General features: G+C 33.4%; 1 protein-coding gene across 6 annotated transcripts in view; it reads left to right on the plus strand.

Annotated features, from left to right (window-relative positions):
• Positions 1-17,764, plus strand: part of DCDC2C (doublecortin domain containing 2C) — a 173,656-nt gene that overhangs the window by 18,899 nt on the left and 136,993 nt on the right. For 5 of the 6 annotated variants that reach the window (XR_007950435.1, XM_051976064.1, XM_051976061.1 and 2 more), the window contains exon 3: positions 15,503-15,579. The exons of the other annotated variant lie outside the window; for it this stretch is intronic. Coding sequence is in view for 4 of the 5 variants with exons in the window: in XM_051976064.1 (XP_051832024.1) it covers positions 15,503-15,579 (77 nt within the window). In the remaining variant the exon portion in view is untranslated. The remainder of the gene's footprint in view (positions 1-15,502; positions 15,580-17,764) is intronic. 6 annotated transcript variants of the gene reach the window in all.

The raw sequence follows: 17,764 nt of genomic DNA on the forward strand, positions 1-17,764 counted from the left end.
CTATAATTGGAAAAAATAAAGTACTTTTGATTGAAAAAAATTTATGAAAGGAATTTATTTCTTCACTTGTAGAACTCCAGGGTAAAAGTAAGTCTTTAAAATCCCCTTCTTGCTCTAATAGCCTGCTTTTTCTAAGGTTCCTTCCAGCATCAACATTCTATATTCTAAGGGTTCTTCCAATTCCATTCTTTAAGTTTCTTTTTTTTTCTTCTAGTTCTGCAGTTCTATCTTCTAAGACTCCTTTCATCTCCGACAGATTATAGGCCAAGGCTCCTTTTACCTCAGATTTTCAAAGGTTTATTTATGTGTATTGTCTTTCATTGTTTTTTTTTTTTTTTTTAAACAAAGATGTCTGGAAGGACAGAAAATCTTAAATCAAAAGTGCCACTGTCATTTAAAAAATTATATAAAGACTAAAGCATTTTCATATTTATAATTCAAGTCAGAGAGAAAATAATTTGATTTAAAATGAATTGGTTTACATGTTCTTCAAGGAATATAACATCATAGAATTGGAAGACTTGGGTTTTATGCAGTTTTGCTGCCAAATGACAGGGTTGGTTTCTCTGAATCTCAGTTATCTATAAAGTAGGATTCCTTGCAATTTTAAAATTGAGCAGTGTTATATTTGTTGAATAAAAATCCAGTAATATTTGGGAAGGGCTATAATCATAGACAAATCTTTGTTCCTGTCTCCTTCCATGACCTGAAACCTAGTTTTCCAATCACAGTTTTAAGTTTGGGCTCCAATGACTTGCCAATAGTCACTTTGGTAATGAAGGAAGAAAGTAATTATAACCCAGTTCTTCTGATTCCAAGATTTTTTTTCATCATACCTTCAATAGAATAGAGTTTACCAGAAATTGGAATACTCATAAATAATTTGGTCAGTGCCTAGACAACTTTTAAGTTTCTTGAATCTATACTAGTTTCCCCCTAGTTTATATTATACATACTGGCCTGAAGTACTCATGATATCAACTTTGCTTTGCTTAGGACTTTGGAACTATCTCATACAGTTTCTCTCCATGTATTCCATTCAGAATGTGATCTCTGTATTTCCAGTCCTTCAGATTAGCTAAAATTTACTTTTAATAACTTCCATAAGTGATTCCTAGTTTTGTCCTTTGAGTCAAGGCAGAACAAGTCTTAATTCCTCATGCAGATGACAAACCTTTAAATATATGAAGACAAAAATCATGTCCTCCTTAAATATAGGCTTTAAATTTATTCCTATTAAATGTCATTTTAATAGATTCATCTCATTATTCTAGGCTATGAAGACCTTTTTGGATTCTAATTCTATCATCCAATGTGTTAGTTCCTCTTTCCAGCCTCAAGGCATGAGCAGGTATGAGCAGGCATGAGCAGGCTTGATGTGCTAGGAAGCTAAGTGGGATCAAGGACAATGAGGATTCTTGTAGCTTCCACTATGAAGATATCCCTCCACAGTAACAATGATTCACTGATTCACTACTCACTATTCTTTGAGACTTGTTATTTAGGCAGTTCCAAAGTTACCTAATTACTCTTTTTTAGCCCATCAGGATATAACAAAAGATAATTTGCCAAATGCTTTGCTGAAACCTAGGATATGTGTCAATGCATCTCTCTGTACTAGTTTAACAATTCTGCCATAAAAGGAAATGATAACCTGGTATGATTTATTATTAATGAACCAATTCTGGTTCACCCTTATTTTAAGGACTGGAATGCTTGGTCCATTTTCAGTCTTACATCACACTACCCATTCAGCATGAATTTATTTTTTAACAATTTTTTTTTACTAATGCTTTTTTATATATACCCTTCCTTTCTGTGATTTTGGTTGAGTTTCTCCTTTTAAGAATAACAGCAGCAGTAGCAATGAAGAGAGAAAAAAAGTTTTTCAGGAAAATTTTCTTATACATCATTGGAGAGAGACATGATATCAAATGTTTCCTTCTCATAGTTCTTCACCATTCCAATGATGGGAGCAATGTGCATTTTCTCATCTCTTCTTTGGGGAACAAACATGGTCATTATAATTAAACAGCATTCAATTTTTGTTTTTAAAATTTTTATTCTTTTTGTTAGGTGTACTGATGGTTTATTTTCTGCTTACTTTAGTTTATAGTTGCCCATATGTTCCTATAAGACTGAATACTTCTCTGACGTCTTCATCTTCATCATTTTTATGGTAATATCCAAAACATTTATATCTGGGAGGCAGTTCATCTGAGTCTGATTGCTCGAACATTTATTTTCTTATTTGTTCTATTTTTCCTTTTTGAGTATATTTCTTCTATCCCTTTCAATTTGAAGATCATTTTTCTTTGTAGAGGAAATAGAAACAAAGTAGGATGTCAACAATACTAAATTTGTCTTAAGCTATTGCCTTTCCATCCACTTTAAAGCATTAGTATTTATATGCAGCATGAGAAAGGAATGCAAAAATATTCCTGAATACAAGTCTTCTGTGTAGAGGCAATGGGATGATAATTTCCTAGTCATGATTCTGGAATCTAGACTTCTAGTAGAGAAAAGAAATTTCCATGGCAGTACCAACTTTGAAAGTTGCTTCATGAGAAGCTCCATATTCAAGAGTTCTTGAGTGTGAGAGTTTCAGGTACTTAGATCTTCTAGAGATAGATTTTCTTATGCATCCTATAGAGAAAGAATATAGTCTACATGTCTTCTGCATTTCAGTCTTTAGACGTTTAGCATTCTATTTGGAGTACAAAACCACTAAAGATATAATTGAGTTAAAAACTGAAGATGAAAAAAAGCTGTAGTCAAACAGTATCCAGAAGGAACTGGTGAAATAGTGCCAGGCAGAGACTCTGAGATCCAGGTCATTGGGAACTATGGAAGGTCATTAGTAACTCTGTAACCTTGCAGCATCACACTGCTAAGTGTCTGAGATGGATTTGAACTCAGTTGTTCCTGAACCCCAGATCTGGCACATTGCTGTGCTACCTAACTGGTTCATGGTTAGAGAACATGAATGGTGAGGACTTTTGTATAGAGGGGCAACTCATACTTTTTGTACTTCTAGGCTGCTCTTCTGATGGACCTGCTTCCTGCTGGACTTGCCCGACATAGTTTGTTCTGGATGTGTATTCTGTGCTGTACTTATGGATGCAATTTTAGGCCTCACTGGGCATGGCTGGTTCCTTCCTTCCTTCCAAGAAATAGTCTTTTTTGTCATTTGTGATTGTTCAGAAATTTTAAATTAAATCTGACTTTTCATGAAACTGTTGGGGTTTTTATTGTCAAAGATACTGGAATGACTTGCCATTTCCTTCTCCAGCTCATTTTACAGATAAGGACACTGAGGCAAACAGGGTTAAATGGCTTGCCTGGGATCACATAGCTACTAAGTATCTGAAGCTAAATTCAGGAAGATGGCTCTAGGTGTAGCACTCTATAAAAGGCCTGGGCAATAATCTATCATATCATTAGACTAGGAAGAAAATGTCTTAGTGATTTTTCCTTTTATAAAAGAGGCTATTTTTCAAGTGCTGCCAATAATGTACATTTCCTTTCCAAAAGAAGAGAGACCTTATTCCAGAAACTAAACTCTCTGAAATGTAGAATAGCTAATTAGTGACCACAGGCTTTAGACTTTTTTTTTTTTTTTTTTTTTTTAAATGTTGACTTTCTGCTCATTTAGAACAGGATTTTTGTTAGAGGCATCATTCTGATTTAGGGTTAAAAATTTCTTTTACCTCTCTAATTACTTCCTGGAGATCAATTTACCATTTTCCTAACCAATTCTTTGATGACTTTTCCAAAAATCCCTACATAGCTATGTCTGACCAATTACAATTTTTTTTTTTTTTTTTAAAGAAAGCTTGTTGGACCTACAATCAAAATGAATTGTGTCATTATGTTCTTTCAATCTAGGCACATTTTTGTCTTTAATGTGTGTGTTTTTGGTCCCACATAAGCTGCTCTACCATAATAATGGTACTGACCTCACATGGTTTTTGTGAGGATAAAGTGAGAATATATGAAAAGTGCTCTGAAGATTTAAAGTACATATATCTGGTAGTTATTATTATTATTATTATTATCATCATAGCTTATGTGGTAGATACTGAAAGTATCAATTAGAGTAGGGGCAGTAGGATTGAGAAGGAGGGTACTAATATTTAGAGACATTTATGGGAGGACTTTTTACTATTGTCATGGAGGAGTTGGGGGAGGGGAAGGGAGGTCATTAAGGGAGTGGAATGAATCAAAGGTAACTTAAGGCATCATAGTATTTACAACTGAAAGGGACATTAAATGTTATTTAATCACAGTTTCTTTCCATCTCCATTATTTTCTAAATGAGAAAACTGAAACTCAGATAAATTAAGCACAAGATTTGTAGCAGAGTCTGAAATTGAGCTTTTTGATCCTGATAGGTTGTCAGAAGTCAGTAGTAGAAGAGTAAGGTGGTCATTATTTGTTAACAATTTTTCCCAGGTATGTGATGTAATTTGGGAAAAATGTGGAGTTTGTTGTATTCACTAAGCGTACCCAATTTTTGGTTTTTAAGGGGAGAGATGAGGATAAATGGCAACTTGAGAGCACTATCTGTGTCTGGGAAAGTACCACTATTACTGATTCAGCCCAGGTTAGTAATCACCCCTGGTTATTAGCGCAAGTGGCCTAAGTCCTATTGAATCACTCAGTCTCATGGAAGACCAATGATATAAGTCCTTTGCTTTGACAGGTGTGAAATGAAACCCTTATCCCATCAGGAAGTTGTTGGCAAAGTGCATTGCCTTGATATTTCCCAATAGCTTGCTGTAAAGAAATAGGAGGGAAAACAACAGCCGAAGAATCTCGTGTCTAATTACTGGAGGTATTAATTACACAGATAATTTTGAGGTTAATGACTCATTAGCACATCAAAAAAGCAATTAGTTTATTGTTTCCATATTTTTGTGCAATCAAGCAGAAAACTGCTTCTTAATGTTTTGGTACCTTAATCAGATCATAAATAATATAGGCATTGCATTTCTTTTAGGCTAAGGCTGTGAAAATTTTAATGGCACTGATTTTCATTGCATGAGCACATTTTTAATATACTAAGATCTCTGTTTGAGGCTAATGTCACTGTTTGAAATTCCGGATTGAGTCATAGGTAGCAGAGAAAAAAAATATGAGATTTGGATTTAGAAAGCCTAGGTTAAAATAGAAACTCTACTAATTATTCCCTGTGTTATCTTGGCTTAGTCACATTCCCTCTTGGACTTCAGTCTCTTCATTTTTAAAATAAGAAGTTTGGATTAGATGGCTTATGGGGTCCTTTCCAAGTCCTAATGCTTGTTGTGATCCTAAGTAATTTCTCCTCTTTGAGCTTCAGTTTCCTCATCTGTGAAATAAAGTATTTGGATTAGAAGACCTCTAAATCCTATGTGTGATCCTTATCTAAGGATGCTGCTATTATACAATTTATTAGATATGCTCTTCAAATCATACTCTCTCTCTCTCTCTTTTTCTCTTACATATTATGTACATGCATAGATAAATATTTTCCTGGTAATGGTGATGGCTTTTTATTTTTCATTCATAGTTTCTCACCTAGGAGACTAATGGCTCCTGAAACATTAGAGGGCTCTCTAAGCAAAATTGTGTAATCTCAGAATACTTCAAGGATCTAGTCTTGCCTTTTAGAGGTGTTCTACCCCTACCCCTTGGGCCCTTTCCCCTTAAAGTACTTTCTGCTTTCTTCTCTCAGAATTTGCTCTCAGAAAAAATTCTAATTGTCTCCAAATATCAACATTGAAAGAAATCTCATATGTTGCTTAGTCTTGCCTTGCAAGCAAAGATCTCTGAAAAGCGAACCATCATTTATACTTTTGGAAAATTTGTTATTTAATTAATTTTAATTGATTATTTAAACACAAATACAACTATTAAAAGGGATATAAATTCAACAAAAGATTTTTATTATAGAATATATATTTTTGGTAATTCTGTCAGACAAGATGAGGCTGGTGGATTAGGTTAAAGTCAAAGAAAAAATCCTTACCCTGAAGAAGCTTAAATTCTACTAGGGGAAAACAAAATCTATTTAGACAAACTGTATACTACATTTACACTTATTTATAAATAAATTATACATATATGTATGCATATTTGCACATATATATATACACATATTATGTATATACACATGCATCAAATAATTTCTTGGGAGGGAGCTCCTAATTTTTGCTGTTTTATGAAATAAGACCTAATTTGAGCTTTGAATCAGCTGGGCATTCCAAAAGATAGATAAGGAAGAAGAGAGTTCCTTGTGCAGGTGATGGACAGTAACAAAACACCATAGTGAGAGAATGGGGTATTTTCTTTGGAGAGCAGCAGAGAAGTTAAGAAAATAATTTCAGAAGATGAGTTGGAATCAGATTGTAAAAAAATTTAAATGCCTATCAGAGGAATTTTATTTTATCTCAGTGACAGTGGAAACTCACTGAATTTTCTTGAGCTTTAGTGACATGATCAAGAGTGTCATGGTCTAAAGAGTATTTCTACCCTTTAGAAATATTATGTTGGCAGCTATATGAGGAATAAATGGGAGAGGGGAGAGTCTAGAGATACTAGAGGTAAGTAATTTGTTATTGAAGAGTTTTACCTTTCAGTTCTTTACCCTCTGTTGGTCGAGGGTGACACTCTCTATCACCCCAAATGATTATTTATATAGGGAAAGTAAGTTGGTTTTGGAATTAGAGGACCTGGGTTCAACCATCAGTTTTTTTCCTTTTATTACCAGTGTAACCATGGACAAGTCATGTAACATATCTTGGCTTTAGTTTGTCACCTGCAAAATAAGGTGTTAAGTAATATGGATTGCAAAATCTCTTTTGTTTCTAAATCTAAGATCCTATGATTTTCTTTCTTAGATTCCAGAAGTATGCTAGATTTAGCTTAAACTGGCTTGTAAAAAATGATAGTTAAATTTTAAATATGAACATTTTATCTTTCAGAAATTGACAAACACTATAAATTGGGACTTGATTATTTTGTTGTTTGTCTAGAATTGATGAAGAGATGGAAAAATATTTATAGTGCAAATCAAACTTAAAAGAATGTTGTATATATATTTTTCCTTGGAGAACTGGTTGTTAAACATTTAAGAGAATTGATCTTTAAAAGACAGTTAAGCAATATGATAAAGTAGAACATTATTGGGTATAGATACAGGAGAAGACTTATAAGAGAGATTTTTAGTCCCACTTTAAAAATTTTTAAAAATGAATTTTGATTCATATCTTTTGTTTTTGTATTACTTAAATTTCTCTTTGTATTCTATAACAAAGAATTTTTTTTGGGGGGAAAAAAGCAAAGGAAGAAGGGGAAAAATCAGCAAAACCGATCAAAACTTTATAAAATTATAACAATATACTCAATGTTGTTCCACATATAAGAACTTCCTACCTCTGAAAACAAGTAAGGGGAGTATCTCAGTAGGGGGAGAGAAACTCATAATTTGTTTGGAACCCTTCTTGTTCTTGGTCATTCTGTAACATTCACTCACTTGTTTTATTTGTTTTGCTGTTCTTTTCATTAACACTTGATGGTGGTCCTTGTATATATTGTTTTCTTGCCCTGCTTTACTCATTCTGCACGTATCATGTAATTCATGTATTATAATTTACTTAGTCATTCCCTTTTGGAAAGATATCTTCCAGTTCTTTGCTATCACAAAAAGGACTGTTACAAGTATTTTAGTGTGCATATAGGGACTTCTTATCAATAATCTCCTTAGGATATATATCTAGTATTGGAAGTTCTATATCAAAAAACATTTTAGTGCCTTAATTTGTATAATTTCAAATTGTCTTCCAAAATAACCATACTGATTCACAGGTTTTCCAACAATGTAGTAGTGTGTTTATTAATCCACAGTTCCCCTATCTTTTCTCATTAATAATTTGCTGGCTAATGAGATAAAACCTCAGGATTGCCTTTGATTTACATTTATCTTATTATTATTGACTTGGTACATTCTTTCATCTGATTATTAATAGTTTACAGTTATTTCTTTGAGAACTGTTCATATACTATGACTACTTATCTACTGGGGAATGAATTTTTATTATATGTACATGTGATACATATATGTTCACCACACACACAAACATATATAAGCATTTGTAGATGTATGAACACAATGTGATATAAAACTCTTATCTGAGGATTTTGATGTAAAATTTTTTTCCTGCGTTGGAATTCCTTCCTTTCTTTTTTTTCTTTGCTGAGGCAATTGGGGTTAAGTGACTTGCCCCAGGGTCACATAGCTAGGATGTATTAAGTGTCTGAGGTCGAGATTTGAACTCAGGTCCTTCTGTGCTTTATCCACTGTACCGCCTAGCTGCCCCTAATTCCTTACTTTCTTAACAGACATGAATTTATTTTGTTTTTGTAGAAGCTTTTCAATTTCATGTAATCAAAATTGTTCCTTTCCTTTTATAATTTAAAAAATTTCATGTTTGGTTAAAATATATATATCTTACCCATAGTTGCGAAAATTATATAATCTACTTCTCTGATTTATTTAATGCTATGATCTTTTAATATTGAGGCTACATATCCATTTATAATTTATTGTGGAATGTGGTATGGAACATTATCAATAGAATCCTCTCTCTCCACCTCCATCATGCAACTTAATTATATTTTTGAGTTTATTAAACATTAGGATAGTTTCATTATTTTTGATTTTCCTTGTCTAGTCTATTCCTCTTCTCTACTTCTTTGTTTTTTAACCAATATCAAATGGTTTGATGATTGCTGCTTTATAATATAAAGCATCTGGAAATACTATTACCCCTTCATCTCTACTTTATTTCATTATTTTCTCCTGATGATCTAGATTTTTGTTCCTCTAAAAGATTTGGTTCTTTTTTACTAAGTTCTATAAAGTATGCCTTTGACAGCTCGGTATTGCATTAAAACTATAATGTTATCATTAAACACTCTCCCCCCCTTCCCCCAATATAGATTTTTGGCATGGCCCAGTCATGAGTACTGAATATTCTTCCTGCTATTTATATTATTTATTTATTTAAGGAAAATATTTAAGAAAAATATAAGGAAAAAATAATAAGGAATTTATACAAGTATTTTGTGTGCTTTGGTATATTGATTCTTAAATATTTTATGCATTCTTTTAGTTATTTTGAATCATATATCCCTTTATATTGTTTTTGTTTCTTGGATTTTATTATTATCATATAGAAAGGCTATAGATTTTCAAGGGTTTATTTTGTAGCCTTCAGTTTTGCTAAAGCTATTAATTATCTCAATAAGTTTGCTGATTCCCTTAGATTTTCTAGATAAATTTTGTCATAATATATCAGTATAGGGTCAGTTTTATTTTTTATTTTTCTATTATTCTCGTTAGCATTTCTAGAATTATACAAAATAATACTAGTGAGAATATATGTCCTTGCTTTATTTCTGTATTTATTGGGAAAGCTGCTGGTATATTTCCATTGTATATGATGCTTACTATTATTAGTTTTAGGTAGATACTTTTTATAATGTTAAAAAAGATACTCTTATGCCTATACTTTGTGTGGAGCTTTTTTTTTTTTTTTAAATGGTTTAAATGAGTATTATGCTTTGTTAAAGGCCTTTTTTGAGTGTATTGAGATATAATAATCATGTAGTTTTGGATGTTTTTCTGTTGATTTGTTTCCTTAATGTTGAACTATCCTTGTATCTCTGGTGTAAATCCAACTTAGTCATAATGATTTTTTTGGATGATTTACTAAAGTCTGAGAGAATTTTATTTAATTTTTTGAATTGATATTTACTAATGATATTATTATATTAGTTTTCCTTCTTTGCTTTATCTTTATCTAGTTTATATATTTGCACTATCTTTGTCTAATAAATGGAATCTGATAGGATGTTTTCTTTCTCAATTTATGGGAATAATTTGTGTAGAATAAGTACTAATTGTTCTTTAAATAGAATTCTGTGAATTGATTCATCAGGAGCATTTTTCTTTGGGTAGTCCCTTACAGTTTTAGTTTCTTTTCTGATAGTTGATTTGGCCTTCTATTAGTCTGAGTATTTTACATTTGTTGGATATTCTTTTATTTCTTTTAGGTTCTCAGTTTTGTGCATACAACTATGCATGACAGATTCTGATAATTCTTTTAAAATATTTTTTGCCTAATTTATTATTTTGTTGATTTGATTTTTTTTGCCCTCTTTTAATCATATTGGCTAAAGAGTTATCAATTTTGTTAGTCTTTTCAAAGAACCAGTTTTTAGTTTTGTTTATAGTTCTAAAGTCTTTCAGCTTCCAGTTTATTTTTCCTCGAATTTGCAATTTCCTTTAGTGTTTATTTTGGATATATGAATTTTGGTTGGCTTTTGAATTTAAAAAAAATGAATGTTCAGTTCATCAGTCCTTATCTTTTGTATTTTCCCCCTTAACATACTGATTTCAACTCCTACTTTTTGGATTCACATGATGCATGGTAAATCTTGTTCTGCACTCATTTTTATTCTAAATATGTTTTGTAGATTTGTTTTTTTGTAAGCAAGAGATTGTGGGGTTTTATTTCCTTATTCTGTCAATTTTTGGGGTCTCATTGATTATTTAATTCTTTTAAGTTATGAGTCAAGTTTATATTTTTCTTCTTTTCATTCTAATATTGCTATTCTCCTTTCCTCAATTTGGAATTTATTTTCATTCCTCTTTTTCTTTAAAGATTATTGTTTCTTCAGTTATTTTTGTTACTTAATTTTAAGCCAAGTAATTTTTTTTTCTGGCTCTTTCACCCTGAACCTGAGCTCAAGGCTTCTGCATCCCAGTCTCAAATCCCTTTCCATTTGTCACCCCTTTTCCTAGTTTTGGAGTTTTATTAACATATTTGCTCCTTTTTCTTTTTCCATTTTATCTAGTCATATGATCTTCTCCACTCTTTTTTCTCTCAAACTATTAATTAAAATCCTGCTTTTTCTCTTTCTCTTAAACTTCATTTTTTTTTCATTTTCTCCACCTTTTTCTGAAAATGATCTTGTTCTCTTTCTTTTCTGTTTATTCTGAATTTTCGATCTTTTCATGGTCCATATTAAGGTGTCTATGTTTTTTCTTTAGTATTTATGTTCTTCATGAAATTAAAGATGCCAAGGTACATATTTTTGGTTCCCTCTAAACAATTTTTGTTATTGCTTTATAGATTTTTCTATTTTCTGCCTTTTTTCCTATTGTGCCTTACTTTTGCAAGTATCAATACTTGTAGGAGAAATTTCCCTGTGTCTCTAATATTTCTTCCATTTCTATCCCCTTTTTTTCTCCATGACCATTTTCTTTCTTTCTTTCTTTCTTTTTTTTTGTATATCCATTGTGGATGGATGTACTCTCATATTTCTGGATGCTATTTCCCCTCGGGATGTCTGATTCTCCTCAGGTGGATGGTGTCCATAGAAGCATAATACTCTCTGAAATAGGGGTTACTTTGAGCACCAATTCCCTGAAGATTATATCTACTCTACCACACTTATATTTTATTATTAGACTCTCTATTCCAATCATGGGAATGCTCATCAGTGGGATTCCCTTCCTGTACTGAATTGAGATTTCCCCTATTCTTTTTTTTTTTTCAACCCCTCTCTTTTTACCACCTCACTTATTCTTATGTGAGGTGCTTTTTTTTTTTTTTTTTTTTTGAGAAACTACAGTAGTAATTTTTTCTTAGATCATTATCACTAAATTGATAAGGGTTTAGGTAATAATATACATTGTCTTCTTCTTCTTTTTTTTTTTTTTTACCTTTTTATGCTTCCATTCTTCAGTTTTATTCCCCCTAAAATAATTGTTCACCAGTTTTGCTATCATCATTTCTATTTCATTTTGTTTTTTATATTTATCTCTTAACATATATTTTTTATTGGAATCTCTTAAAGGGGCAGTTATCTGGTACAACAGATAGAATGCTGGGCCCAGTAATCAAGAAGACCTGAGTTTAAATCTGGCCTCAAACACTTACTAGCTATGTGACCCTGGGCATATCACTTACATTGTTTATCTGAGTTTCCTCATCTATAAAATAACACTTATTTCTCAGTTTTTTGGGAAGATCTAATGAGATAATCATTCTAAAGCATTTAGCATAGTGTCTGATACATAGTAAGTTCTATTTATCATCATCATCATAAATAACATCAATTCTTCCTCTTGTTATTTTGTTGCTGTGGTTTTTTTTTTTTTTAAATCTCACAAGGATCTTTCTCATTCTGATTGGTAAGATAATTTATTTATAGGTAGGGTACTTTCCTTGATATGTATTTGCCTTACTTGGATTTCTACTGTCTCAGATTTTTGCAAAGTGAATAATCTGCTCCTCTATCTGCCTTGTCTGTCTCTCTCTGCTTCTCGAACATTTATCATTTTAAAAATTGATAATTAGGCTTAGATTTGTAGGGTATGTCAATTGAGTTACATTTTGAGATCCTTTGCTCTTCTGAATATAATCTACTCTTTTCTCTGGTTTCTAGTCATGTAGAATTGTCTTAGCAATCTAGTGCTCCCTAGCACGCAGAAACTTACTGACCATGCTGTGGGGGGAAAATAATCACGTTTAAAACAAAAAATGGGGAATTGTTAAGGACCATGCCTGGGTGAAAGGGCAGGTCAATTCTCTTGAGAGCCTCTGTAGCTGTGGATTGTGACACTTGAGGGAATTGGGGGGGGGGTAAATCCTTTACTGACACAGGTGTTGCTTGTAGACTGGAAATGAAATAAATTGGAGGCAGAGGGAAGAAGAGAGAGGTCAGACAATGCAATAGCCTCTCAGTAGGGAGGTCAGAGAACAATTCTCTGTTTTTTTGTTTTAAGCATGGTTATTTTTCCCCCCATAGCATGGTCAGTAAGTGTGCACCTGCTAGGGAGTGCAAACAGTATTATAGCAGGTCTTGAATCTTATGTAATGTCATGGAGGCAAACTTTCAAATGGAGAAGAGGACTATAGTCAGAACAAGCATCTAAGTCTCTCATCAGTTTCCTGGCACAGCCCTTTGATATGTTGGCCCATTTAATTACCCCGAATCTTACCAGGTTTCTTTTCCCTTTCCTTCTCCGTGGGTTACTGAAGGAACTCTGGGTGGATCCTACTCATGAAAAGCTCTCGCTGGCTCTTATTTTTGTTTGGATGCCACATATTCTTCTCTAGTTTTCTTTATTAGTTAGTTCTTTGCCACAGTGGCTGTTTCAGCATGTTGCTTTCTTCCCTTCTATTTTTCTCTCCCCAAGCAGGACTTAAGTCCATTTTCCTGTATGTGCTATCCTCTGGAATAGGTAAGTAGTTGTATTCTGTTGCTTGTTGACACAGAATGGTGATGGGAGAGTATAAGTAAGGTGTGTTGGCTGAGACTATAATGGCAACAAAGAACTTGCTAAATGAATCCACAAGCACACTTTATAGTTGTGTGAAAGTGTATCAGGGAACATATGGGGGAGAGGGTGCTTCATAAATCATTGGGGACTAAGCCTTCTCTGCTGATAATATATCAGTTTATTAGCTTGTTAGGGCTCTTGGAGCCTTAGCCTGTGGGGACAGTTTAGTGTGAATATCACTAAAGGGAAAACTGAGCTTCAGAAATACAACTTCAGTTGACTTTTTTTTTTATCATCAGTATTAGAATAGATGATTATGTAGGAGGATGTCCTTAGCTGTAGATTCTCTTCTGGATGACAGATTCCTTATTCTTTTATGATTGCCTTGGGGTCATTTTCTCTTTAATTTCTAGTGTTCCTTATTAGTGTTCTTAATAAGTGTCTCTTATTAGAAACATTTCTGTCCTTATTCATGTACTCAGAGAGAGGAATGAGAAATTTTCCCTCTATGGTTTGAATATCCTACATAACAACAAAATAACATTGTTGTTGGCGGGGTAGGGTACAGTGTAGTCAAGACCTCTGATTTTTATCAGTGGAAAGAACTCCTTAATGGGGAAGAACTCTCCACAGATGTAGGTTATCAGTACACCTAAGACTTATATTCTTAGAGAGCTGCTTAAGAAAGTCAGAGGTTAAGAATTGATCAAGGTCATATAGCTAGTATATGTGAGAGCCAAGACAGGAACCAAAGTTTTGCAGAATCCCAGGCAAGTGCTCTATCCATTATATCATGTTCATTATTCAAATAAATCTGCTATCTCAAGGAGTAGGAAGTTCCGTTCAACAATGCTGATCATGACATTCCTTATCCTGCATTACTCTAATATTCATAACTTCATTTTGGGCTCAGTTTTCTATTTTTACTGCTTCTTCCAAATATATCCACAAATAGGCAAGCTTTATCATTTGTCTCTCCATATATAGATTGTGATCTGGATGACATCTATTCTTCATCTACTAATCCTGTTCTATGTGGATAATCAGGTTAAACTCTTTGGAGTTGTTATAGATCTTTGGTAACCCAGGAATTAGAAAGGAATACATGTTCTCAGTAACATTAGATGTTAAATTCCAGGAAAGGCAATATTTTAACTCAGTAGCTTAATTCCTATTCCAAATGATGTGTTTGGGGTTTAGCACCAAATAATGAGATTGATGTTTAGGCGCCAAATGTTGACGTTTGGGCATGTGCAGAATTCATAATGGCCATTCTCTTTGGCAAAAAAAAAATGTTTTAATTTAGGAGGAGAGGAAACAGACAAAACGAAGAGGTACATTAGATACCAGGTATGGTAAATATGAAATAGAAATGAAAGAACAATTAGCAATGGAAAAGACAAATTCCCTAGTGGAACACAATTAACTAAGAGAATACCCATGAGGTTGGAGTATGCTCTTAGCTGGCAGGCTAAATCTGTAGAGGAGTTTAGCACTCTAAAAGTTAGTTATAAGGAGAAAAATACCATGAGAAAAGACATCATATGACATGGGGGAAAAGTGAAGAGAAAGATGCTATGAGGCAATATGTTGTGATGGGCTTTAACCCTAAAAGGGATTCAGCAAAAATGGCATGGGCCATAGACTGTATTTTAGGGGAAATCTAACTTAAGGATTTTGACATAGTTCTGATTTCTGACTGGGCATAGAAAGATGGGGTTACCATCTTTCAATACAGAGAGTGGGATTATAAAGTTAAACTGATCTCCATCAATGCCCTTCCCTGCTTGTTTTAAGAAGTAATTTTATCAGTACTTCAGATACTCTCTGCCAACCCTACTTAGTAATCCAAGGGGAGGGTGGATTGAAGTTTGAGGACTGAGAATAGAATCCTGACTTCATTTTGCTAACTAGCAATATGAATTTTGAAAAGCTCTGATATCTTGGCTTCAGTTTTCCTGTCTGAAAAATGAGCAGATTGGAACAGTTCTTTAAGATACCTTTCTGCTTTAAATTTATGATACTACAATTTCCTCAGCCATATAAAATTTTTCTCTTTTTCTTGTGGAATTACTTTAGATACTGAATTTTTGTAGATGTCATGAACTTTTGAGAACAATGAACAATTGAAATATTCCTTGATTATGTGATTTCCTACCCTTTCAGATCAGACCAGTTGTGCACAGCGACTTGATTGTGCCTTCTAGGTGGCAAACATTCAATCCAAAGCCACGTCATATAAAGTAAGTATATGATTCTTTGTGATTGTGAGAAGTTGTAGTTCTCATTCGGTAAAACCTGACATATTTTTTTCCTCATTTTCTCCAATAGACAAGGCTTCTTAAACTTTTTTCACTCATGATCTCGTTTTTGTCCCAGAAAATTTTATGTGTCCCTGGGTATGTAGGTATGTAAAATAAGTATACAAATCATTTACTGATAATAAATCATAATTTTGCAACCCCCATAGGAATCATGAATCACAGTTGAAGCAGCTTTTTTCTATAATACCATCATAATAGTATAGCCTTCCAATACAACATAAACCAGTGCCTCGCTCATTATAGATAATGTTTGTTTAATAATATTTGTGTAGAGAAGAAAAGATGAGGGTAACAGCAAATATAACTGTGTTTCCAGTAGGTATTTAATAAATATTTGGTGGCTTTGTTGGTGCCTTTGAAATTCACATCTATTGGCTGCATATATTGATGTCCAAAAGAAGGTTTATAATGCTGGAGAAACTGAGGCAAGATAGAGATTAGAGGGTATTTAATAATTTATTAAATGGGACAGATTTACTGGGATCAGATGGATCCATGGTTTTGTCCCAAGGCTGAATGAGACTATCATCTCCAAGAATCCAGCAAATAATGTGATTTCTCAATGAGTTTTAGGTTCAGACTCAGGAGGTAGATTGAGGCAGGGGCGGAGTCAGGGTGCTTGAGAGCAGGAATATGACTCTGATAATGCGGTTCTGACTGGGTGAGGGGAGGCATAGGGGATGGGATGACCTAATGAGGGGAGGAACCCTGGAGATGGCGAGTGGCATCTTGATAAGACAGTATATGACATTCTGGCAGCTTGGGATGGGGAGAAGCATTCTGATATTCTAACATAAAATCTTTTATCCTTATCAAATATTCTGATAAAGAGGGAGGGGAGGTTTTGCAGGACTGAGCTTTGAGTGATTATTATAAACTGAAGCAGAGAAACTGAGTCAGGACTGGGTCAAGATAATTAGGGAGACTGAGGACAATAAAAGAGAACTGTGGCATAACAGGTTTAAAATGTATATTCATTAATGTATACTTAATTATGTGTAATTATTGTATTGTGCATTAACTAATAAATTATTAATTAATATATTATAATCAAATATATATTTCAGTATCAAGAAATATTTTATTATGAATGATGTCTTTTTTTTGGACAATATTGCCTCTTTAAGGCAATAATATATGGTAGAAGGAATGGTGGGTAGGAGCCTGAGTTTAAATTCTATATCTGTTACTTTATGTAGCATGTATTTTTGAGCTTGTTTTACTCCTCCTAGTGAATCAGGTCCCTACAGCATGACCGCTATATCTCCTTTAAGGTTTTAGGGTAACCCTAAGGAATTCAAGATTATTTTTTTTCTAGAAACATAACTCCCAGCAGTGTGTTTCTTACCATGATCATTAGTTGATATTAATTAGCTAGACAATTTTTTTAGGATAGAATAATAACTGAGGCCTAAGAGCAATTGATACAAACATTTGAATATGTCTATGACAACTTTTCCCATAAGTACACAGAGTCTAAGGAAAGTGATTTTCAGACTTGAAGAGTACATGTGGCAAAGGAATAACTTACAGTTTGTGGAAATCCTTTGCTGTAGTCCTCAAAATGTTCACCTTAGGTATATGGTACCTTTTTTTTTTTTTTTCCCCCCTGGGCTCTTTGTGGAGTAAGGTTGGTCTCTTGGTTCTCAGAACAAATTCACAGGAGTTAAAATACCATATCTCCTCAGATATCTCCCAGTTTGTTTTATCCAACTTTGTTATTTTTTCCTTAGGTTCAGGCCCTATATCGGCAAATGCCGACCCTCTATCAGCAAATGCCAATTGAAAATATCCATCTGGATATTTCATAGGCCTCTAAAACTCAGTGGATCCCAAACAGAACTCATTATCTTTCCCCTAAATCTACAATTCTTATGAACTTTTTTTTTTCCTGTTAAGGACGACACCATCTTTCTGGACATTCAGGCCTTGCATCGTTCTTTGCTTGAATTAAGGTGGTATACCATTGTGAGTAGAAAGACTAAGACAGATATAAAAAGTATTTATAGAAAATGCATTTTCTTCTTGAAATGCCAGGTTCAAAGTTTAGTAAAATCAGATTTTTGAAAAGGTTTATATAACACTGAAAATATTGATCTGCTCT

The sequence above is a fragment of the Antechinus flavipes genome, chromosome 2 (assembly GCF_016432865.1).
Source record: "Antechinus flavipes isolate AdamAnt ecotype Samford, QLD, Australia chromosome 2, AdamAnt_v2, whole genome shotgun sequence".
Classification (NCBI taxonomy): Eukaryota; Metazoa; Chordata; class Mammalia; order Dasyuromorphia; family Dasyuridae; genus Antechinus; species Antechinus flavipes.